The following is a 25706-nucleotide window of genomic DNA, read 5'->3' as shown; positions in this document are numbered from 1 at the left end:
GCAGGAAGGGAAGGGGGAGATGCAGAGATCCCCATGATGAGAATAGTCTGATGCCACAAAGACCCCATTACATCATAATATGCTGACTGGAGGGGGCAGGGTCATAAGAGGCAGCAGAGGTGTAGGGATAGAGACAGCCCTGGGGCTCTGGCCATCCATCACAGTCACTGTAGTCATCTCCCTCCTTGACAGACTCCCTGGAGAGAACTGAAGTAAGGAATTTCTATCTCCTCTCACCCACCTGAACTAGACCAGTCCCTTTGGGGCCCCTTGTGGCACTGATGGTGAGGGAGGGGAAAAGGAGGAGGCAGGAAGGGGGGATGATGGAATGAAAATGGAGCCTGAGAGTATTGGAGTGAGAGGGGCACTGACTTCTGTCAGAGAACTTACTGGGATTCCCATTGCTAGACCATGGAGATTGGGGTAGGGTTGTTGGGAGAAGGGCTTCTGCCTCACCAAGGTGGGCACTGACATCACTGCCCACCACATCTCTGATTGGAGGGATTAACAAAGGGGAGGGTGTGGCAAGACAGAACTCATCTTCTCCTGTCTGCTTGTGCCCTTAGGGCTGCTAATGGATGTCTGAGAGGGGAGAGGGGTTCAGAAATTTGCCCAAAGCCCATTCTGAGGATCGGTTGGCAGAAAAGTGGTCACAACACACAAGCCACAGACTGCTGCATCCAGTCCCATAAGAAAGAAAGGATCCCTGCTCATCCCTACAGAACAACGGCTTTCCTTTCTGAGGTGAGACAGACCCTGTAGGATGGGGGACACCTGTGGCTCTGGAGGAAGGTCCAGGGAGACCCTTGGCCTATGGGAGGCTTTAGTCAGAATAAGCTGGATGGCAGCTGGACCATCAAAAAGCATTAGAGTGCTGGTGCTTTTCTCACTGAGGTAGGAGGCTCTTTGACTTGGTGAAGTGAGTTGCACGGGGATGTAGGAGAGGAGTCTGAAGGGGCTTCTATGATGGAGAATGGAAGAGATCTCAGAGGTCATCTTCTCCAACCTAATCTTTTGACAGGAAGGTCTAAGTGAAGTGAACAAGAGAGAGGAGGAATTTGGTCTAGGTTACACAGCCAGGAAGGGAAGGGGCAAAAGCAGGTCCCGAGTCCAGGATCCTTTTGTCTGCCAAGCTAGCTGACTTACATTTTGGCAGCTACATCTTCTGAGAGCCAAGCGTCTTGCACACAGGTTGCCTCAGAATGAGGTGGAGACATTCCCCACAGAGCCAGGACTCCTGTGAGTCTACAGTCAATGAGGAGAAGAAGAGGGTGATCAGCCTCTGGAGAAGTGAACTTCCCTCAATTTCTATCTGTTAGGAAAACAGAGATTTGCACATCCCACTCCTATTTTCTGCAACCTCCATCAACATTTCCCTGGGATTTAGAGGATAAAGCTTAGGCAAGGTCCACCTTGCTGATCTCAGAGAATTCCTCCCCTGGAGTCTCAGCTTGTTGAAGGAGTACTTGGGCAATAGGAATAGCATAGAGATGGGTAAGAATGGGTACCACTGAGGAAATGGGAGTTAAGAAAGGCTTGGTGTAGACATGGGTTGAGTGCCACTTGGGCTTTCAATAATCACATGGATAGCAAAGACCATGAACTCAATGAAGGTGGGAATTGTGAGTTGTTTAAAGGGACGGACCTCCTTTTGCTATAGAAGGATCCTTGGGGAAAACAGGGTGGGGAAGGAAGTCTGAATTAACAGCCCCTAGATCAGGGCAAATGGGGCCACTTCTAAGGCCTCATTGAGCTGGTCTTATGGACTATCTCAAACAGAAAGAGGGGATTTGTCCATCTGGAAGAGATCAGCTCAAGCACATCTCTCACTAACATTGTCTCCCTGATAACAAAAAGGTTGAAGAGGGAAAGATGAGGGCAGAAGCAGTACCCAGTCCAATCTGTAAGGGCAAATGGGACCAGGAATATGTGCCCGGGAGAGCTTTTAATTTTAAGTATTTCATCAAAAATCCCCAAACTCCCGCAATTAAACAAAAATTTTAAAGGAGAACCCAACCCAAAAAATGGTTGTGGGGTCTATATATATATATCCCTCTACTGTCTGCCTATGGATCCCTCCAAAAAGGGATGGGAGAGAAGGCAGAAGACATACACACAAATATTCACACTGACAGAGAGATGGGTACATACAGGCTTTCACATCACGTTCACACACACTCCTATAGTCCTAGATTCAATCATTTACATAAAATTTTCCTTGATATCCTTCAGGAATATTTGTGAGATTTATAGATTTAGAGGCCCAAGGCAAAGGAGTTGAGCATGTTGATTCCTTTGGAAAAATTCCAAAGAGGAGGTCAGTAGAAGGCTAAGATACATCATCCCCTGAGCAGGATCCCTGATTATATGGTTATTGAGACATGGAGGAGCACTCATTCTTTCTCTCTTGCCCCATATATCCTAGAATTGCTGTGTTGACTTTATGGATTAATATTAGTCATTCTCCTCTATACCCCTCTGTTGGGCAGAATTCAGCACTGACCAGTCCTTTCTAGGCATTAATGTAACTCCCTGTGGGAAACATGGAGCCAATTGCTTTGAAATCTCTTGTATTTGGGGTGCAGAGATTCACTGTATGGAAGTATCACGTGATTATTCCAGTGTGATTCTCCATGTTCACATACATCAGTCCTTGGGGAGCTTCTATCTCTGTATGAATCCTGCTTTGGTGAGAGCTGATTCCATCCAGATTCCTCTTCCTGTGGTCCACATATTCCCTCCTTACTCTATATATGAGGAATAAGACACTGTCTGTGGACACCAATCAGAGTCTTCCAAAGTCCATCCCAGGCAGGAGAGTAAAAGCAAAATACTATCAAATATACAGAGAGGAGACAAGAGACAGGAGAGCCCATATATAAATCAGATAGAGGAAAATAAAGCTATACTAGCCTATCTCTCTATCTTTCGATCTGTCTGTCTGTGTGTCTGTCCGACCATCTTATCTTTCTATCTGTCTGTCTGTCTATCCGTCTATGTACCTTTCTGTCTGTCTGTCTATCCATCTATCTATCAAGAGAGAATATATGTAGATATACGGGAAGAGAGAGAGAATTGATGAGTACCGAGACATGGAGGAGGAAGAAAAGGGTGATTGCTGAGGGTTCTGAGGACAGAGGGTGTGTAAGTCCTGGAAATGAATAGAGAGAACCAGTATGATTAATGCTGTAGAGGAAAAAGGAGGGGATAGCATGAGGTCTTAGAAAGCTGAATATATTCTCTGTCCTCATAACACAGGTAATGTCATACATTCTCTGCATTTCGATACACACAAATGTTCTTTTATACACTCTGTGAGAGACTCCAGACTCATAGGAATGTGGAGAGTAGATATATCAATGAAATGGGCCTGGTCTTTCTGTATATAGGGTTATACACTCACACATTGAGGTCTCCCAAGCAGGCAGGGAAGGGGGAGATGAGGAGATCCCCCTGATGAGAATAGTCTGATGACACAAAGACCCCATTACATCATAATATGCTGACTGGAGGGGGCAGGGTCATAAGAGGAAGCAGAGGTGTAGGGATAGAGACAGCCCTGGGGCTCTGGCCATCCATCACAGTCACTGTAGTCATCTCCCTCCTTGACAGACTCCCTGGAGAGAACTGAAGTAAGGAATTTCTATCTCCTCTCACCCACCTGAACTAGACCAGTCCCTTTGGGGCCCCTTGTGGCACTGATGGTGAGGGAGGGGAAAAGGAGGAGGCAGGAAGGGGGGATGATGGAATGAAAATGGAGCCTGAGAGTATTGGAGTGAGAGGGGCACTGACTTCTGTCAGAGAACTTACTGGGATTCCCATTGCTAGACCATGGAGATTGGGGTAGGGTTGTTGGGAGAAGGGCTTCTGCCTCACCAAGGTGGGCACTGACATCACTGCCCACCACATCTCTGATTGGAGGGATTAACAAAGGGGAGGGTCTGGCAAGCCAGAACTCATCTTCTCCTGTCTGCTTGTGCCCCTAGGGCTGCTAATGGATGTCTGAGAGGGGAGAGGGGTCCAGAAATTTGCCCAAAGGCCATTCTGAGGATCGGTTGGCAGAAAAGTGGTCAAAACACACAAGCCACAGACTGCTGCATCCTGTCCCATAAGAAAGAAAGGATCCCTGCTCATCCCTACGGAACAACAGCTTTTTCCATTCTGAGGTGAGACAGACCCTGTAGGATGGGGGACACCTGTGGCTCTGGAGGAAGGTCCAGGGAGACCCTTGGCCTATGGGAGGCTTTAGTCAGAATAAGCTGGATGGCAGCTGGACCATCAAAAAGCATTAGAGTGCTGGTGCTTTTCTCACTGAGGTAGGAGGCTCTTTGACTTGGTGAAGTGAGTTGCACGGGGATGTAGGAGAGGAGTCTGAAGGGGCTTCTATGATGGAGAATGGAAGAGATCTCAGAGGTCATCTTCTCCAACCTAATCTTTTGACAGGAAGGTCTAAGTGAAGTGAACAAGAGGGAGGAGGAATTTGGTCTAGGTTACACAGCCAGGAAGGGAAGGGGCAAAAGCAGGTCCCGAGTCCAGGATCCTTTTGTCTGCCAAGCTAGCTGACTTACATTTTGGCAGCTACATCTTCTGAGAGCCAAGCGTCTTGCACACAGGTTGCCTCAGAATGAGGTGGAGACATTCCCCACAGAGCCAGGACTCCTGTGAGTCTACAGTCAATGAGGAGAAGAAGAGGGTGATCAGCCTCTGGAGAAGTGAACTTCCCTCAATTTCTATCTGTTAGGAAAACAGAGATTTGCACATCCCACTCCTATTTTCTGCAACCTCCATCAACATTTCCCTGGGATTTAGAGGTTAAAGCTTAGGCAAGGTCCACCTTGCTGATCTCAGAGAATTCCTCCCCTGGAGTCTCAGCTTGTTGAAGGAGTACTTGGGCAATAGGAATAGCATAGAGATGGGTAAGAATGGGTACCACTGAGGAAATGGGAGTTAAGAAAGGCTTGGTGTAGACATGGGTTGAGTGCCACTTGGGCTTTCAATAATCACATGGATAGCAAAGACCATGAACTCAATGAAGGTGGGAATTGTGAGTTGTTTAAAGGGACGGACCTCCTTTTGCTATAGAAGGATCCTTGGGGAAAACAGGGTGGGGAAGGAAGTCTGAATTAACAGCCCCTGGATCAGGGCAAATGGGGCCACTTCTAAGGCCTCATTGAGCTGGTCTTATGGACTATCTCAAACAGAAAGAGGGGATTTGTCCATCTGGAAGAGATCAGCTCAAGCACATCTCTCACTAACATTGTCTCCCTGATACCAAAAAGGTTGAAGAGGGAAAGATGAGGGCAGAAGCAGTACCCAGTCCAATCTGTAAGGGCAAATGGGACCAGGAATATGTGCCCGGGAGAGCTTTTAATTTTAAGTATTTCATCAAAAATCCCCAAACTCCCGCAATTAAATAAAAATTTTAAAGGAGAACCCAACCCAAAAAATGGTTGTGGGGTCTATATATATATATATATATCCCTCTACTGTCTGCCTATGGATCCCTCCAAAAAGGGATGGGAGAGAAGGCAGAAGACATACACACAAATATTCACACTGACAGAGAGATGGGTACATACAGGCTTTCACATCACGTTCACACACACTCCTATAGTCCTAGATTCAATCATTTACATAAAATTTTCCTTGATATCCTTCAGGAATATTTGTGAGATTTATAGATTTAGAGGCCCAAGGCAAAGGAGTTGAGCATGTTGATTCCTTTGGAAAAATTCCAAAGAGGAGGTCAGTAGAAGGCTAAGATACATCATCCCCTGAGCAGGATCCCTGATTATATGGTTATTGAGACATGGAGGAACACTCATTCTTTCTCTCTTGCCCCATATATCCTAGAATTGCTGTGTTGTCTTTATGGATTAATATTAGTCATTCTCCTCTATACCCCTCTGTTGGGCAGAATTCAGCACTGACCAGTCCTTTCTAGGCATTAATGTAACTCCCTGTGGGAAACATGGAGCCAATTGCTTTGAAATCTCTTGTATTTGGGGTGCAGAGATTCACTGTATGGAAGTGTCACATGATTATTCCAGTGTGCTTCTCCATGTTCACATACATCAGTCCTTGGGGAGCTTCTATCTCTATATGAATCCTGCTTTGGTGAGAGCTGATTCCATCCAGATTCCTCTTCCTGTGGTCCACATATTCCCTCCTTACTCTTTATATGAGGAATAAGACACTGTCTGTGGACACCAATAGGAGTCTTCCAAAGTCCATCCCAGGCAGGAGAGTAAAAGCAAAATACTATCAGATATACAGAGAGGAGACAGGAGACAGGAGAGCCCATATATAAATCATATAGAGGAAAATAAAGCTATACTAGCCTATCTCTCTATCTTTCGATCTGTCTGTCTGTCTGTCCATCTTATATTTCTATCTTTCTATCTGTCTATACATCCATCTACTTATCTGTCTGTCTGTCTATCCATCTATCTATCAAGAGAGAATATATGTAGATATATGGGAAGAGAGAGAGAATTTATGAGTAGCGAGACATGGAGGAGGAAGAAAAGGGTGATTGCTGAGGGTTCTGAGGACAGAGGATGTGTAAGTCCTGGAAATGAATAGAGAGAACCAGTATGATTAATGCTGTAGAGGAAAAAGGAGGGGATAGCCTGAGGTCATAGAAAGCTGAATATATTCTCTGTCCTCATAACACAGGTAATGTCATACATTCTCTGCATTTCGATACACACAAATGTTCTTTTATACACTGTGTGACAGACTCCAGAGTCATAGGAATGTGGAGAGTAGATATATCAATGAAATGGGCCTGGTCTCTCTGTATATAGGGTTATGCACTCACACATTGAGGTCTCCCAAGCAGGCAGGGAAGGGGGAGATGCAGAGATCCCCCTGATGAGAATAGTCTGATGACACAAAGACCCCATTACATCATAATATGCTGACTGGAGGGGGCAGGGTCATAAGAGGCAGCAGAGGTGTAGGGATAGAGACAGCCCTGGGGCTCTGGCCATCCATCACAGTCACTGTAGTCATCTCCCTCCTTGACAGACTCCCTGGAGAGAACTGAAGTAAGGAATTTCTATCTCCTCTCACCCACCTGAACTAGACCAGTCCCTTTGGGGCCCCTTGTGGCACTGATGGTGAGGGAGGGGAAAAGGAGGAGGCAGGAAGGGGGGATGATGGAATGAAAATGGAGCCTGAGAGTATTGGAGTGAGAGGGGCACTGACTTCTGTCAGAGAACTTACTGGGATTCCCATTGCTAGACCATGGAGATTGGGGTAGGGTTGTTGGGAGAAGGGCTTCTGCCTCACCAAGGTGGGCACTGACATCACTGCCCACCACATCTCTGATTGGAGGGATTAACAAAGGGGAGGGTCTGGCAAGCCAGAACTCATCTTCTCCTGTCTGCTTGTGCCCCTAGGGCTGCTAATGGATGTCTGAGAGGGGAGAGGGGTCCAGAAATTTGCCCAAAGGCCATTCTGAGGATCGGTTGGCAGAAAAGTGGTCAAAACACACAAGCCACAGACTGCTGCATCCTGTCCCATAAGAAAGAAAGGATCCCTGCTCATCCCTACGGAACAACAGCTTTTTCCATTCTGAGGTGAGACAGACCCTGTAGGATGGGGGACACCTGTGGCTCTGGAGGAAGGTCCAGGGAGACCCTTGGCCTATGGGAGGCTTTAGTCAGAATTAGCTGGATGGCAGCTGGACCATCAAAAAGCATTGGAGTGGTAGTGCTTTTGTCACTGAGGTAGAAGGCTGTTTGACTTGGTGAAGTGAGTTGCAGGGGGATGTAGGAGAGGAGTCTGAAGGGGCTTCTATGATGGAAAATGGAAGAGATCTCAGAGGTCATCTTCTCCAACCTAATCTTTTGACAGAAAGGGCTAAGTGAAGTGAAGAAGAGGTGGGAGGAGTTTGGTCTAGGTTACACAGCCAGGAAGGGAAGGGGCAAAAGGAGGTCCTCAGTCCAGGATCCGGTCTGCCAAGCTAGCTGACTTACATTTTGGCAGCTACCTCTTCTGAGAGCCAAGCGTCTTGCACTCAGGTTGCCTCAGCATGAGGTGGAGGAATTTGCCATAGAGCCAGGACTTCTGTGAGTCTTCAGTCATGGGAGAGAAGAAGAGGGTTTGGATCAGCTTCTGGAGAAGTGACCTTCCCTGAATTTCTTTCAGTTAGGAAAACAGGGATTTGCACATCCCACTCCTATTTTCTGGAACCTCCTTGAACATTTCCCTGGGATTTAGAGGTTAAAGCTTAGGCAAGGTCCACCTTGCTGATCTCAGAGAATTCCTGCTCTGGAGTCTCATCTTGTTGAAGGAGTACTTGGGCAATAGGAATAGCATAGAGATGGGTAAGAATGGGTACCATGGAGCAAATGGGAGTTAAGAAAGACTTGGTGTAGACATGGGTTGAGTGCCACTTGGGCTTTCAATAATCACATGGATAGCGAAGAACATGAACTCAATGAAGGTGGGAATTGTGAGTTGTTTAAAGGGATGGACCTCCTTGTGCTATAGAAGGATCCTTGGGGAAAACAGGGTGGAGAAGGAAGTCTGAATTAACAGCCCCTAGTTCAGGGCAAATGGGGCCACTTCTAAGGCCTCATTGAGCTGGTCTTATGGACTATCTCAAACAGAAAGAGGAGATTTGCTCAATCTGAAAGAGATCATATCAAACACATCTCTCACTAACATTGTCCCCCTGATACCAAAAAGGTTGAAGAGGGAAAGATGAGGGCAGAAGCAGTACCCAGTCCAATCTGTAAGGGCAAATGGGACCAGGAATATGTGCCCGGGAGAGCTTTTTAATTTTAAGTATTTCATAAAAACCCCAAACTCCCGCAATTAAATAAAAATTTTAAAGGAGAACCCAACCCAAAATAGTTGTGGGGTCTATATATATCCCTCTACTGTCTGCCTAAGGATCCCTCCAAAAAGGGATGGGAGAGAAGGCAGAAGACATACACACAAATATTCACACTGACAGAGAGATAGGTACATACATGCTTTCACATCACGTTCACACACACTCCTATAGTCCTAGATTCAATCATTTAAATAAAATATTCACTGATATCCTTCAGGAATAGGAGGAGAGATTTAGAGGCCCAAGGCAAAGGAGTTGAGCATGTTGATTCCTTTGGAAAAATTCCAAAGAGGAGGTCAGTAGAAGGCTAAGATACAGATACATCATCCCCTGAGCAGGATCCCTGATTATCTGGTTATTGAGACATGGAGGAGCACTCATTCTTTCTCTCTTGCCCCATATATTCTAGTATTGCTGTGTTGTCTTTAGGGATTAATATTAGTCATTCTCCTCTATACCCCTCTGTTGGGCAGAATTCAGCACTGACCAGTCCTTTCTAGGCATTAATGTAACTCCCTGTGGGAAACATGGAGCCAATTGCTTTGAAATCTCTTGTATTTGGGGTGCAGAGATTCACTGTATGGAAGTATCACATGATTATTCCAGTGTGCTTCTCCTTGTTCACATACATCAGTCCTTGGGGAGCTTCTATCTCTGTATGAATCCTGCTTTGCTGAGAGCTGATTCCATCCAGATTCCTCTTCCTGTGGTCCACATATTCCCTCCTTACTCTTTATATGAGGAATAAGACACTGTCTGTGGACACCAATAGGAGTCTTCCAAAGTCCATCCCAGGCAGGAGAGTAAAAGCAAAATACTATCAAATATACAGAGAGGAGACAAGAGACAGGAGAGCCCATATATAAATCAGATAGAGGAAAATAAAGCTATACTAGCCTATCTCTCTATCTTTCGATCTGTCTGTCTGTCTGTCTGTCTGTCCATCTTATCTTTCTATCTGTCTGTCTGTCTATCCATCCATCTACCTATCTGTCTGTCTGTCTATCCATCTATCTGTCTGTCTGTCTGTCTATCCATCTATCTATCAAGAGAGAATATATGTAGATATACGGGAAGAGAGAGAGAATTGATGAGTACCGAGACATGGAGGAGGAGGAAATGGGTGATTGCTGAGGGTTCTGAGGACAGAGAATGTGTAAGTCCTGGAAATGAATAGAGAGAACCAGTATGATTAATGCTGTAGAGGAAAAAGGAAGAGATAACCTGAGGTCTTAGAAAGCTGAATATATTCTCTGTCCTCATAACACAGGTAATGTCATACATTCTCTGCATTTCGATACACACAAATGTTCTTTTATACACTGTGTGAGAGACTCCAGACTCATAGGAATGTGGAGAGTAGATATATCAATGAAATGGGCCTGGTCTCTCTGTATATAGGGTTATACACTCACACATTGAGATCTCCCAAGCAGGCAGGGAAGAGGGAGATGAAGAAATCCCCCTGATGAGAATAGTCTGATGACACAAAGACCCCATTACATCATAATATGCTGACTGGAGGGGGCAGGGTCATAAGAGGAAGCAGAGGTGTAGGGATAGAGACAGCCCTGGGGCTCTGGCCATCCATCACAGTCACTGTAGTCATCTCCCTCCTTGACAGACTCCCTGGAGAGAACTGAAGTAAGGAATTTCTATCTCCTCTCACCCGCCTGAACAAGACCAGTCCCTTTGGGGCCCCTTGTGGCACTGATGGTGAGGGAGGGGAAAAGGAGGAGGCAGGAAGGGGGGATGATGGAATAAAAATGGAGCCTGAGAGTATTGGAGTGAGAGGGGCACTGACTTCTGTCAGAGAACTTACTGGGATTCCCATTGCTAGACCATGGAGATTGGGGTAGGGTTGTTGGGAGAAGGGCTTCTGCCTCACCAAGGTGGGCACTGACATCACTGCCCACCACATCTCTGATTGGAGGGATTAACAAAGGTGAGGGTCTGGCAAGCCAGAACTCATCTTCTCCTGTCTGCTTGTGCCCCTAGGGCTGCTAATGGATGTCTGAGAGGGGAGAGGGGTCCAGAAATTTGCCCAAAGGCCACTCTGAGGATCGGTTGGCAGAAAAGTGGTCACAACACACAAGCCACAGACTGCTGCATCCAGTCCCAAAAGAAAGAAAGGACCCCTGCTCATCCCTACAGAACAACAGCTTTTTCCATTCTGAGGTGAGACAGACCCTGTAGGATGGGGGACACCTGTGGCTCTGGAGGAAGGTCCAGGGAGACCCTTGGCCTTTGGGAGGCTTTAGTCAGAATAAGCTGGATGGCAGCTGGACCATCAAAAAGCATTAGAGTGCTGGTGCTTTTCTCACTGAGGTAGGAGGCTCTTTGACTTTGTGAAGGGAGTTGCAGGGGGATGTAGGAGAGGAGTCTGAAGGGGCTTCTATGATGGAGAATGGAAGAGATCTCAGAGGTCATCTTCTCCAACCTAATCTTTTGACAGGAAGGGCTAAGTGAAGTGAACAAGAGGGGGGGGAGGAGTTTAGTCTAGGTTACACAGCCAGGAAGGGAAGGGGCAAAAGCAGGTCCTGAGTCCAGGATCCTTTTGTCTGCCAAGCTAGCTGACTTACATTTTGGCAGCTACCTCTTCTGAGAGCCAAGCGTCTTGCACTCAGGTTGCCTCAGAATGAGGTGGAGACATTCCCCACAGAGCCAGGACTTCTGTGAGTCTTCAGTCATGGGAGAGAAGAAGAGGGTTTGGATCAGCCTCTGGAGAAGTGACCTTCCCTGAATTTCTATCTGTTAGGAAAACAGGGATTTTCACATCCAACTCCTATTTCCTACAACCTCCATGAACATTTCCCTGAGATTTAGAGGTTAAAGCTTAAGCAAGGTCCACCTTGCTGATCTCAGAGAATTCCTCCTCTGGAGTCTCAACTTGTTGAAGGAGTACTTGGGCAATAGGAATAGCATAGAGATGGGTAAGAATGGGTACCACTGAGGAAATGGGAGTTAAGAAATGCTTGGTGTAGACATGGGTTGAGTGCCACTTGGGCTTTCAATAATCACATGGATAGCAAAGAACATGAACTCAATGAAGGTGGGAATTGTGAGTTGTTTAAAGGGATGGACCTCCTTGTGCTATAGAAGGATCCTTGGGGAAAACAGGGTGGGGAAGGAAGTCTGAATTAACAGCCCCTGGATCAGGGCAAATGGGGCCACTTCTAAGGCCTCATTGAGCTGTTCTTATGGACTATCTCAAACAGAAAGAGGGGATTTGTCCATCTGGAAGAGATCAGCTCAAGCACATCTCTCACTAACATTGTCTCCCTGATAACAAAAAGGTTGAAGAGGGAAAGATGAGGGCAGAAGCAGTACCCAGTCCAATCTGTAAGGGCAAATGGGACCAGGAATATGTGCCCAGGAGAGCTTTTTAATTTTAAGTATTTCATCAAAAATCCCCAAACTCCCGCAATTAAATAAAAATTTTAAAGGAGAACCCAAACCAAAAAATGGTTGTGGGGTCTATATATATCCCTCTACTGTCTGCCTAAGGATCCCTTCAAAAAGGGATGGGAGAGAAGGCAGAAGACATACACACAAATATTCACACTGACAGAGACATAGGTACATACAGGCTGTCACATCATGTACACACACACTCCTATAGTCCTAGATTCAATCATTTAAATAAAAATTTCATTGATATCCTTCAGGAATAGGAGGAGAGATTTAGAGGCCCAAGGCAAGGGAGTTGAGCATGTTGATTCCTTTGGAAAAATTCCAAAGAGGAGGTCAGTAGAAGGCTAAGATACATCATCCCCTGAGCAGGATCCCTGATTATCTGGTTATTGAGACATGGAGGAGCACTCATTCTTTCTCTCTTGCCCCATATATTCTAGTATTGCTGTGTTGTCTTTAGGGATTAATATTAGTCATTCTCCTCTATACCCCTCTGTTGGGCAGAATTCAGCACTGACCAGTCCTTTCTAGGCATTAATGTAACTCCCTGTGGGAAATATGGAGCCATTTGCTTTGAAATCTCTTGTATTTGGGGTGCAGAGATTCACTGTAGGGAAGTATCACGTGATTATTCCAGTGTGCTTCTCCTTGTTCACATACATCAGTCCTTGGGGAGCTTCTATCTCTATATGAATCCTGCTTTGGTGAGAGCTGATTCCATCCAGATTCCTCTTCTTGTGGTCCACATATTCCCTCTTTACTCTATATATGAGGAATAAGACACTGTCTGTGGACACCAATAGGAGTCTTCCAAAGCCCAGCCCAGGCAGGAGAGTAAAAACAAAATCCTTTCAGATATTCAGAGAGGACACAGAAGAGAGGAGAGCCCATATATAAATCAGATAGAGGAAAATAAAGCTATACTAGCCTATCTCTCTATCTTTCTATCTGTCTGTCTGTCTGTCTGACTATCTTATCTTTCTATCTGTCTTTCTGTCTATCCATCCATCTACCTATCTGTCTGTCAGTCTATCCATCTATCTATCAAGAGAGAATATATATAGATATATGGGAAGACAGAGAGAATTTATGGGTACCGAGACATGGAGGAGGAAGAAAAGGGTGATTGCTGAGGATTCTGAGGACAGAGGATGTGTAAGTCCCGGAAATGAATAGAGAGAACCTGTATGATTAATGCTGTAGAGGAAAAAGGAGAGGATAGCCTGAGGTCTTAGAAAGCTGAATATATTCTCTGTCCTCATAACACAGGTAATGTCATACATTCTCTGCATTTCGATACACACAAATGTTCTTTTATACACTGTGTGAGAGACTCCAGAGTCATAGGAATGTGGAGAGTAGATATATCAATGAAATGGGCCTGGTCTTTCTGTATATAGGGTTATGCACTTACACATTGAGGTCTCCCAAGCAGGAAGGGAAGGGGGAGATGAAGAGATCCCCCTGATGAAAATAGTCTGATAACACAAAGACCCCATTACATCATAATATGCTGACTGGAGGGGGCAGGGTCATAAGAGGCAGCAGAGGTGTAGGGATAGAGACAGCCCTGGGGCTCTGGCCATCCATCACAGTCACTGTAGTCATCTCCCTCCTTGACAGACTCCCTGGAGAGAACTGAAGTAAGGAATTTCTATCTCCTCTCACCCACCTGAACTAGACCAGTCCCTTTGGGGCCCCTTGTGGCACTGATGGTGAGGGAGGGGAAAAGGAGGAGGCAGGAAGGGGGGATGATGGAATGAAAATGGAGCCTGAGAGTATTGGAGTGAGAGGGGCACTGACTTCTCTCAGAGAACTTACTGGGATTCCCATTGCTAGACCATGGAGATTGGGGTAGGGTTGTTGGGAGAAGGGCTTCTGCCTCACCAAGGTGGGCACTGACATCACTGCCCACCACATCTCTGATTGGAGGGATTAACAAAGGGGAGGGTGTGGCAAGCCAGAACTCATCTTCTCCTGTCTGCTTGTGCCCCTAGGGCTGCTAATGGATGTCTGAGAGGGAAGAGGGGTCCAGAAATTTGCCCAAAGCCCATTCTGAGGATCGGTTGGCAGAAAAGTGGTCACAACACACAAGCCACAGACTGCTGCATCCAGTCCAATAAGAAAGAAAGGATCCCTGCTCATCCCTACAGAACAACGGCTTTCCTTTCTGAGGTGAGACAGATCCTGTAGGATGGGGGACACCTGTGGCTCTGGAGGAAGGTCCAGGGAGACCCTTGGCCTATGGGAGGCTTTAGTCAGAATTAGCTGGATGGCAGCTGGACCATCAAAAAGCATTGGAGTGGTAGTGCTTTTGTCACTAAGATAGGAGGCTGTTTGACTTGGTAAAGTGAGTTGCAGGGGGGTGTAGGAGAGGAGTCTGAAGGGGCTTCTATGATGGAAAATGGAAGAGATCTCAGAGGTCATCTTCTCCAACCTAATCTTTTGACAGGAAGGGCTAAGTGAAGTGAAGAAGAGGTGGGAGGAGTTTGGTCTAGGTTACGCAGCCAGGAAGGGAAGGGGCAAAAGCAGGTCCTGAGTCCAGGATCCTTTTGTCTGCCAAGCTAGCTGACTTACATTTTGGCAGCTACCTCTTCTGAGAGCCAAGCGTCTTGCACTCAGGTTGCCTCAGAATGAGATGGAGACATTCCCCACAGAGCCAGGACTCCTGTGAGTCTTCAGTCAATGAGGAGAAGAAGAGGGTTTGGATCAGCCTCTGGAGAAGTGAACTTCCCTGAATTTCTTTCAGTTAGGAAAACAGGGATTTGTACATCCCACTCCTATTTTCTGGAACCTCCATGAACATTTCCCTGGGATTTAGAGGTTAAAGCTTAGGCAAGTTCCACCATGCTGATCTCAGAGAATTCCTCCTCTGGAGTCTCAGCTTGTTGAAGGAGTACTTGGGCAATAGGAATAGCATAGAGATGGGTAAGAATGGGCACCATGGAGCAAATGGGAGTTAAGAAGGGTTGGTGTAGACATGGGTTGAGTGCCATTTGGGCTTTCAATAATCACATGGATAGCAAAGAACATGAACTCAATGAAGGTGGGAATTGTGAGTTGTTTAAAGGGACGGACCTCCTTTTGCTATAGAAGGATCCATGGGGAAAACAGGGTGGGGAAAGAAGTCTGAATAAACAGCCCCTAGATCAGGGCAAATGGGGCCACTTCTAAGGCCTCATTGAGCTGGTCTTATGGACTATCTCAAACAGAAAGAGGGGATTTGTCCATCTGGAAGAGATCAGCTCAAGCACATCTCTCACTAACATTGTCTCCCTGATACCAAAAAGGTTGAAGAGGGAAAGATGAGGGCAGAAGCAGTACCCAGTCCAATCTGTAAGGGCAAATGGGACCAGGAATATGTGCCCAGGAGAGCTTTTAATTTTAAGTATTTCATCAAAAATCCCCAAACTCCCGCAATTAAATAAAAATTTTAAAGGAGAACCCAACCCAAAAAATGGCTGTGGGGTCTATATATATATATATATCCCTCTACTGTCTGCCTAAGGATCCCTCCAAAAAGGGATGGGAGAGAAGGCAGAAGACATACACACAAATATTCACACTGACAGAGAGATAGGTACATACAGGCTTTCACATCACCTTCACACACACTCCTATAGTCCTAGATTCAATCATTTACATAAAATTTTCATTGATATCCTTCAGCAATAGGAGGAGAGATTTAGAGGCCCAAGGCAAAGGAGTTGAGCATGTTGATTCCTTTGGAAAAATTCCAAAAGGAGGTCAGTAACAGGCTAAGATACATCATCCCCTGAGCAGGATCCCTGATTATCTGGTTATTGAGACATGGAGGAGCACTCATTCTTTCTCTCTTGCCCCATATATTCTAGTATTGCTGTGTTGTCTTTATGGATTAATATTAGTCATTCTCCTCTATACCCCTCTGTTGGGCAGAATTCAGCACTGACCAGTCCTTTCTAGGCATTAATGTGACTCCCTGTGGGAAACATGGAGCCATTTGCTTTGAAATCTCTTGTATTTGGGGAGCAGAGATTCACTGTATGGAAGTATCACTTGATTATTCCAGTGTGCTTCTCCTTGTTCACATACATCAGTCCTTGGGGAGCTTCTATCTCTGTATGAATCCTGCTTTGGTGAGAGCTGATTCCATCCAGATTCCTCTTCCTGTGGTCCACATATTCCCTCCTTACTCTATATATGAGGAATAAGACACTGTCTGTGGACACCAATAGGAGTCTTCCAAAGTCCATCCCAGGCAGGAGAGTAAAAGCAAAATACCTTCAAATATACAGAGAGGAGACAAGAGACAGGAGAGCCCATATATAAATCAGATAGAGGAAAATAAAGCTATACTACCCTATCTCTCTATCTTTCGATCTGTCTGTCTGTCTGTCCATCTTATCTTTCTATCTGTCTGTCTGTGTATCCATCCATCTACCTATCTGTCTGTCAGTCTATCCATCTATCTATTAAGTGAGAATATATGTAGATATATGGGAAGAGAGAGAGAATTTATGAGTACCGAGTCATGGAGGAGGAAGAAAAGGGTGATTGCTGAGGATTCTGAGGACAGAGGATGTGTAAGTCCTGGAAATGAATAGAGAGAACCAGTATGATTAATGCTGTAGAGGAAAAAGAGGGGATAGCATGAGGTCTTAGAAAGCTGAATATATTCTCTGTCCTCATAACACAGGTAATGTCATACATTCTCTGCATTTTGATACACACAAATGTTCTTTTATACACTGTGTGAGAGACTCCAGACTCATAGGAATGTGGAGAGTAGATATATCAATGAAATGGGCCTGGTCTTTCTGTATATACGGTTATGGACTCACACATTGAGGTCTCCCAAGCAGGCAGGGAAGGGGGAGATGAAGAGATCCCCCTGATGAGAATAGTCTGATGACACAAAGACCCCATTACATCATAATATGCTGACTGGAGGGGGCAGGGTCATAAGAGGAAGCAGAGGTGTAGGGATAGAGACAGCCCTGGGGCTCTGGCCATCCATCACAGTCACTGTAGTCATCTCCCTCCTTGACAGACTCCCTGGAGAGAACTGAAGTAAGGAATTTCTATCTCCTCTCACCCACCTGAACTAGACCAGTCCCTTTGGGGCCCCTTGTGGCACTGATGGTGAGGGAGGGGAAAAGGAGGCAGGAAGGGGGGATGATGGAATGAAAATGGAGCCTGAGAGTATTGGAGTGAGAGGGGCACTGACTTCTGTCAGAGAACTTACTGGGATTCCCATTGCTAGACCATGGAGATTGGGGTAGGGTTGTTGGGAGAAGGGCTTCTGCCTCACCAAGGTGGGCACTGACATCACTGCCCACCACATCTCTGATTGGAGGAATTAACAAAGGGGAGGGTGTGGCAAGCCAGAACTCATCTTCTCTCATCTGATTATCATCTTAGGGCTGCTAATGGATGTCTGAGAGGGGAGAGGGGTCCAGAAATTTGCCCAAAGGCCATTCTGAGGATCGGTTGGCAGAAAAGTGGTCACAACACACAAGCCACAGACTGCTGCATCCAGTCCAATAAGAAAGAAAGGATCCCTGCTCATCCCTACAGAACAACGGCTTTCCTTTCTGAGGTGAGACAGATCCTGTAGGATGGGGGACACCTGTGGCTCTGGAGGAAGGTCCAGGGAGACCCTTGGCCTATGGGAGGCTTTAGTCAGAATTAGCTGGATGGCAGCTGGACCATCAAAAAGCATTGGAGTGGTAGTGCTTTTGTCACTAAGATAGGAGGCTGTTTGACTTGGTAAAGTGAGCTGCAGGGGGGTGTAGGAGAGGATTCTGAAGGGGCTTCTATGATGGAGAATGAAAGAGATCTCAGAGGTCATCTTCTCCATCCTAATTTTTTGACAGGAAGGGCTAAGTGAAGTGAACAAGAGGGGGGTGGAGTTTGGTCTAGGTTACACAGCCAGGAAGGGAAGGGGCAAAAGCATGTCCTGAGTCCAGAATCCTTTTGTCTGCCAAGCTAGCTGACTTACATTTTGGCAGCTACCTCTTCTGAGAGCCAAGCGTCTTGCACACAGGTTGCCTCAGCATGAGGTGGAGGAATTTGCCATAGAGCCAGGACTTCTGTGAGTCTTCAGTCATGGGGGAGAAGAAGAGGGTTTGGATCAGCTTCTGGAGAAGTGACCTTCCCTGAATTTCTTTCAGTTAGGAAAACAGGCATTTGCACATCCCACTCCTATTTTCTGGAACCTCCTTGAACATTTCCCTGGGATTTAGAGGTTAAAGCTTAGGCAAGGTCCACCTTGCTGATCTCAGAGAATTCCTCCCCTGGAGTCTCAGCTTGTTGAAAGAGTACTTGGGCAAGAGTAATGGCTTAGAGATGGGTAAGAATGGGTACCATGGAGCAAATGGGAGTTAAGAAAGGCTTGGTGTAGGCATGGGTTGAGTGCCATTTGGGCTGTCAATAATCACATGGATAACAAAGAACATGAACTCAATGAAGGTGGGAATTGTGAGTTGTTTAAAGGGAAGAACCTCCTTGTGCTATAGAAGTATCCTTGGGGAAAACAGGGTGGGGAAAGAAGTCTGAATAAACAGCCCCTAGATCAGGGCAAATGGGGCCACTTCTAAGGCCTCATTGAGCTGGTCTTATGGACTATCTCAAACAGAAAGAGGGGATTTGTCCATCTGGAAGAGATCAGCTCAAGCACATCTCTCACTAACATTGTCTCCCTGATACCAAAAAGGTTGAAGAGGGAAAGATGAAGGCAGAAGCAGTACCCAGTCCAATCTGTAAGGGCAAATGGGACCAGGAATATGTGCCCGGGAGAGCTTTTAATTTTAAGTATTTCATCAAAAATCCCCAAACTACCACAATTAAATAAAAATTTTAAAGGAGAACCCAACCCAAAAAATGGTTGTGGGGTCTATATATATATATATATATATCCCTCTACTGTCTGCCTAAGGATCCCTCCAAAAAGGGATGGGAGAGAAGGCAGAAGACATACACACAAATATTCACACTGACAGAGAGATGGGTACATACAGGCTTTCACATCACGTTCACACACACTCCTATAGTCCTAAATTCAATCATTTAATTAAAAATTTCATTGATATCCTTCAGGAATAGGAGGAGAGATTTAGAGGCCCAAGGGAAAGGAGTTGAGCATGTTGATTCCTTTGGAAAAATTCCAAAGAGGAGGTCAGTAGAAGGCTAAGATACATCATCCCCTGAGCAGGATCCCTGATTATCTGGTTATTGAGACATGGAGGAGCACTCATTCTTTCTCTCTTGCCCCATATATCCTAGAATTGCTGTGTTGTCTTTATGGATTAATATTAGTCATTCTCCTCTGTACCCCTCTGTTGGGCAGAATTCAGCACTGACCAGTCCTTTCTAGGCATTAATATAACTCTCTGTGAAAAATATGGAGCCAATTGGGTTGAAATCTCTTGTATTTGGGGAGCAGAGATTCACTTTATGGAAGTGTCACATGATTATTCCAGTGTGCTTCTCCTTGTTCACATACATCAGTCCTTGGGGAGCTTCTATCTCTATATGAATCCTGCTTTGGTGAGAGCTGATTCCATCCAGATTCCTCTTCCTGTGGTCCACATATTCCCTCTTTACTCTATATATGAGGAATAAGACACTGTCTGTGGACACCAATAGGAGTCTTCCAAAGCCCATCCCAGGCAGGAGAGTAAAAACAAAATCCTTTCAGATATACAGAGAGGAGACAGGAGACGGAAGAGCCCATATATAAATGAGATAGAGGAAAATAAAGCTATACTAGCCTATCTCTCTATCTTTCTATCTGTCTGTCTCTCTGTCTGACTATTTTATCTTTCTATCTGTCTGTCTATCCATCCATCTACCTATCTGTCTGTCAGTCTATCCATCTATCAATCAAGAGAGAATATATGTAGATATATGGGAAGAGAGAGAGAATTTATGAGTACCGAGTCATGAAGGAGGAAGAAAAGGGTGATTGCTGAGGGTTCTGAGGACAGAGGATGTGTAAGTCCTGGAAATGAATAGAGAGAACCAGTATAATTAATGCTGTAGAGGAAAAAGGAAGGGATAACCTGAGGTCTTAGAAAGCTGAATATATTCTCTGTCCTCATAACACAGGTAATGTCATACATTCTCTGCATTTCGATACACACAAATGTTCTTTTATACACTGTGTGAGAGACTCCAGACTCATAGGAATGTGGAGAGTAGATATATCAATGAAATGGGCCTGGTCTTTCTGTATATACGGTTATGGACTCACACATTGAGGTCTCCCAAGCAGGCAGGGAAGGGGGAGATGAAGAGATCCCCCTGATGAGAATAGTCTGATGACACAAAGACCCCATTACATCATAATATGCTGACTGGAGGGGGCAGGGTCATAAGAGGCAGCAGAGGTGTAGGGATAGAGACAGCCCTGGGGCTCTGGCCATCCATCACAGTCACTGTAGTCATCTCCCTCCTTGACAGACTCCCTGGAGAGAACTGAAGTAAGGAATTTCTATCTCCTCTCACCCACCTGAACTAGACCAGTCCCTTTGGGGCCCCTTGTGGCACTGATGGTGAGGGAGGGGAAAAGGAGGAGGCAGGAAGGGGGGATGATGGAATGAAAATGGAGCCTGAGAGTATTGGAGTGAGAGGGGCACTGACTTCTGTCAGAGAACTTACTGGGATTCCCATTGCTAGACCATGGAGATTGGGGTAGGGTTGTTGGGAGAAGGGCTTCTGCCTCACCAAGGTGGGCACTGACATCACTGCCCACCACATCTCTGATTGGAGGGATTAACAAAGGGGAGGGTCTGGCAAGCCAGAACTCATCTTCTCCTGTCTGCTTGTGCCCCTAGGGCTGCTAATGGATGTCTGAGAGGGGAGAGGGGTCCAGAAATTTGCCCAAAGGCCATTCTGAGGATCGGTTGGCAGAAAAGTGGTCACAACACACAAGCCACAGACTGCTGCATCCAGTCCCATAAGAAAGAAAGGATCCCGGCTCATCCCTACAGAACAACGGCTTTCCTTTCTGAGGTGAGACAGACCCTGTAGGATGGGGGACACCTGTGGCTCTGGAGGAAGGTCCAGGGAGACCCTTGGCCTATGGGAGGCTTTAGTCAGAATTAGCTGGATGGCAGCTGGACCATCAAAAAGCATTGGAGTGGTAGTGCTTTTGTCACTGAGGTAGAAGGCTGTTTGACTTGGTAAAGTGAGTTGCAGGGGGGTGTAGGAGCGGAGTCTGAAGGGGCTTCTATGATGGAAAATGGAAGAGATCTCAGAGGTCATCTTCTCCAACCTAGTCTTTTGACAGGAAGGTCTAAGTGAAGTGAAGAAGAGGTGGGAGGAGTTTGGTCTAGGTTACACAGCCAGGAAGGGAAGGGGCAAAAGCAGGTCCTGAGTCCAGGATCCTTTTGTCTGCCAAGCTAGCTGACTTACATTTTGGCAGCTACCTCTTCTGAGAGCCAAGCGTCTTGCACACAGGTTGCCTCAGAATGAGGTGGAGACATTCCCCACAGAGCCAGGACTCTTGTGAGTCTTCAGTCAATGAGGAGAAGAAGAGGGTTTGGATCAGCCTCTGGAGAAGTGAACTTCCATGAATTTCTTTCAGTTAGGAAAACAGGCATTTGCACATCCCACTCCTATTTTCTGGAACTTCCATGAACATTTCCCTGGGATTTAGAGGTTAAAGCTTAGGCAAGGTCCACCTTGCTGATCTCAGAGAATTCCTCCCCTGGAGTCTCAGCTTGTTGAAAGAGTACTTGGGCAATAGGAATAGCATAGAGATGGGTAAGAATGGGTACCACTGAGGAAATGGGAGTTAAGAAGGGTTGGTGTAGACATGGGTTGAGTGCCATTTGGGCTGTCAATAATCACATGGATAACAAAGAACATGAACTCAATGAAGGTGGGAATTGTGAGTTGTTTAAAGGGAAGAACCTCCTTGTGCTATAGAAGTATCCTTGCGGAAAACAGGGTGGGGAAAGAAGTCTGAATTAACAGCCCCTAGATTAGGGCAAATGGGGCCACTTCTAAGGCCTCATTGAGCTGGTCTTATGGACTATCTCAAACAGAAAGAGGGGATTTGCTCCATCTGGAAGAGATCAGCTCAAGCACATCTCTCACTAACATTGTCTCCCTGATACCAAAAAGGTTGAAGAGGGAAAGATGAAGGCAGAAGTAGTACCCAGTCCAATCTGTAAGGGCAAATGGGACCAGGAATATGTGCCCAGGAGAGCTTTTTAATTTTAAGTATTTCATCAAAAATCCCCAAACTCCCGCAATTAAATAAAAATTTTAAAGGAGAACCCAACCCAAAATAGTTGTGGGGTCTATATATATATATATCCCTCTACTGTCTGCCTAAGGATCCCTCCAAAAAGGGATGGGAGAGAAGGCAGAAGACATACACACAAATATTCACACTGACAGAGAGATAGGTACATACAGGCTTTCACATCACCTTCACACACACTCCTATAGTCCTAGATTCAATCATTTACATAAAATTTTCATTGATATCCTTCAGCAATAGGAGGAGAGATTTAGAGGCCCAAGGCAAAGGAGTTGAGCATGTTGATTCCTTTGGAAAAATTCCAAAAGGAGGTCAGTAACAGGCTAAGATACATCATCCCCTGAGCAGGATCCCTGATTATCTGGTTATTGAGACATGGAGGAGCACTCATTCTTTCTCTCTTGCCCCATATATTCTAGTATTGCTGTGTTGTCTTTATGGATTAATATTAGTCATTCTCCTCTATACCCCTCTGTTGGGCAGAATTCAGCACTGACCAGTCCTTTCTAGGCATTAATGTGACTCCCTGTGGGAAACATGGAGCCATTTGCTTTGAAATCTCTTGTATTTGGGGTGCAGAGATTCACTGTATGGAAGTATCACGTGATTATTCCAGTGTGATTCTCCATGTTCACATACATCAGTCCTTGGGGAGCTTCTATCTCTATATGAATCCTGCTTTGGTGAGAGCTGATTCCATCCAGATTCCTCTTCCTGTGGTCCACATATTCCCTCCTTACTCTATATATGAGGAATAAGACACTGTCTGTGGACACCAATAGGAGTCTTCCAAAGTCCATCCCAGGCAGGAGAGTAAAAGCAAAATACCTTCAAATATACAGAGAGGAGACAAGAGACAGGAGAGCCCATATATAAATCAGATAGAGGAAAATAAAGCTATACTAGCCTATCTCTCTATCTTTCGATCTGTCTGTCTGTCTGTCCATCTTATCTTTCTATCTGTCTGTCTGTGTATCCATCCATCTACCTATCTGTCTGTCAGTCTATCCATCTATCTATTAAGTGAGAATATATGTAGATATATGGGAAGAGAGAGAGAATTTATGAGTACCGAGTCATGGAGGAGGAAGAAAAGGGTGATTGCTGAGGATTCTGAGGACAGAGGATGTGTAAGTCCTGGAAATGAATAGAGAGAACCAGTATGATTAATGCTGTAGAGGAAAAAGGAGGGGATAGCCTGAGGTCTTAGAAAGCTGAATATATTCTCTGTCCTCATAACACAGGTAATGTCATACATTCTCTGCATTTTGATACACACAAATGTTCTTTTATACACTGTGTGAGAGACTCCAGACTCATAGGAATGTGGAGAGTAGATATATCAATGAAATGGGCCTGGTCTTTCTGTATATACAGTTATGGACTCACACATTGAGGTCTCCCAAGCAGGCAGTGAAGGGGGAGATGAAGAGATCCCCCTGATGAGAATAGTCTGATGCCACAAAGACCCCATTACATCATAATATGCTGACTGGAGGGGGCAGGGTCATAAGAGGCAGCAGAGGTGTAGGGATAGAGACAGCCCTGGGGCTCTGGCCATCCATCACAGTCACTGTAGTCATCTCCCTCCTTGACAGACTCCCTGGAGAGAACTGAAGTAAGGAATTTCTATCTCCTCTCACCCACCTGAACTAGACCAGTCCCTTTGGGGCCCCTTGTGGCACTGATGGTGAGGGAGGGGAAAAGGAGGAGGCAGGAAGGGGGGATGATGGAATAAAAATGGAGCCTGAGAGTATTGGAGTGAGAGGGGCACTGACTTCTGTCAGAGAACTTACTGGGATTCCCATTGCTAGACCATGGAGATTGGGGTAGGGTTGTTGGGAGAAGGGCTTCTGCCTCACCAAGGTGGGCACTGACATCACTGCCCACCACATCTCTGATTGGAGGGATTAACAAAGGGGAGGGTGTGGCAAGCCAGAACTCATCTTCTCCTGTCTGCTTGTGCCCCTAGAGCTGCTAATGGATGTCTGAGAGGGGAGAGGGGTCCAGAAATTTGCCCAAAGCCCATTCTGAGAATCGGTTGGCAGAAAAGTGGTCACAACACACAAGCCACAGACTGCTGCATCCAGTCCCAAAAGAAAGAAAGGATCCCTGCTCATCCCTACAGAACAACGGCTTTCCTTTCTGAGGTGAGACAGACCCTGTAGGATGGGGGACACCTGTGGCTCTGGAGGAAGGTCCAGGGAGACCCTTGGCCTATGGGAGGCTTTAGTCAGAATTAGCTGAATGGCAGCTGGACCATCAAAAAGCATTAGAGTGGTAGTGCTTTTGTCACTGACATAGGAGGCTGTTTGACTTGGTAAAGTGAGCTGCAGAGGGGTGTAGGAGCGGAGTCTGAAGGGGCTTCTATGATGGAGAATGGAAGAGATCTCAGAGGTCATCTTCTCCATCCTAATTTTTTGACAGGAAGGGCTAAGTGAAGTGAACAAGAGGGGGGTGGAGTTTGGTCTAGGTTACACAGCCAGGAAGGGAAGGGGCAAAAGCATGTCCTGAGTCCAGAATCCTTTTGTCTGCCAAGGTAGCTGACTTACATTTTGGCAGCTACCTCTTCTGAGAGCCAAGCGTCTTGCACACAGGTTGCCTCAGAATGAGGTGGAGGAATTTGCCATAGAGCCAGGACTTCTGTGAGTCTTCAGTCATGGGGGAGAAGAAGAGGGTTTGGATCAGCTTCTGGAGAAGTGACCTTCCCTGAATTTCTTTCAGTTAGGAAAACAGGCATTTGCACACCCCACTCCTATTTTCTGGAACCTCCATGAACATTTCCCTGGGATTTAGAGGTTAAAGCTTAGGCAAGTTCCACCATGCTGATCTCAGAGAATTCCTCCTCTGGAGTCTCAGCTTGTTGAAGGAGTACTTGGGCAATAGGAATAGCATAGAGATGGGTAAGAATGGGCACCATGGAGCAAATGGGAGTTAAGAAGGGTTGGTGTAGACATGGGTTGAGTGCCATTTGGGCTTTCAATAATCACATGGATAGCAAAGAACATGAACTCAATGAAGGTGGGAATTGTGAGTTGTTTAAAGGGACGGACCTCCTTTTGCTATAGAAGGATCCATGGGGAAAACAGGGTGGGGAAAGAAGTCTGAATAAACAGCCCCTAGATCAGGGCAAATGGGGCCACTTCTAAGGCCTCATTGAGCTGGTCTTATGGACTATCTCAAACA

At 45.9% G+C, this 25706-nt stretch overlaps 1 protein-coding gene across 1 annotated transcript; it reads left to right on the top strand.

The window, feature by feature from the left end:
• The first annotated feature begins 411 nt into the window (after positions 1–411).
• Positions 412–19048, top strand: LOC103099513 (uncharacterized). The gene is made up of 8 exons (XM_056809857.1): positions 412–428; positions 643–744; positions 3987–4166; positions 7407–7586; positions 10850–11029; positions 14263–14440; positions 17669–17846; positions 18963–19048. Exons 1-7 carry the CDS (start codon positions 412–414, stop codon positions 17675–17677), a joined length of 846 nt encoding a protein of 281 aa, XP_056665835.1. The 3' UTR covers positions 17678–17846; positions 18963–19048.
• Positions 19049–25706: the final 6658 nt, after the last annotated feature.

This window comes from Monodelphis domestica, chromosome X, assembly GCF_027887165.1.
Source record: "Monodelphis domestica isolate mMonDom1 chromosome X, mMonDom1.pri, whole genome shotgun sequence".
In the NCBI taxonomy this organism is placed as follows: Eukaryota; Metazoa; Chordata; class Mammalia; order Didelphimorphia; family Didelphidae; genus Monodelphis; species Monodelphis domestica.
The sequence above is the reverse complement of the archived record's forward strand: the minus strand, read 5'-3'. Positions and strand labels throughout refer to the sequence as shown.

Excerpts from the sequence above, each read along its gene's own strand:
- LOC103099513 (XM_056809857.1), top strand. Across the intron at positions 4,167-7,406 it reads ACAGCTTTTTCCATTCTGAG|GGCTGCTAATGGATGTCTGA; the intron begins GTGAGACAGACC and ends TTGTGCCCCTAG. Across the intron at positions 11,030-14,262 it reads ACAGCTTTTTCCATTCTGAG|GGCTGCTAATGGATGTCTGA; the intron begins GTGAGACAGACC and ends TTGTGCCCCTAG.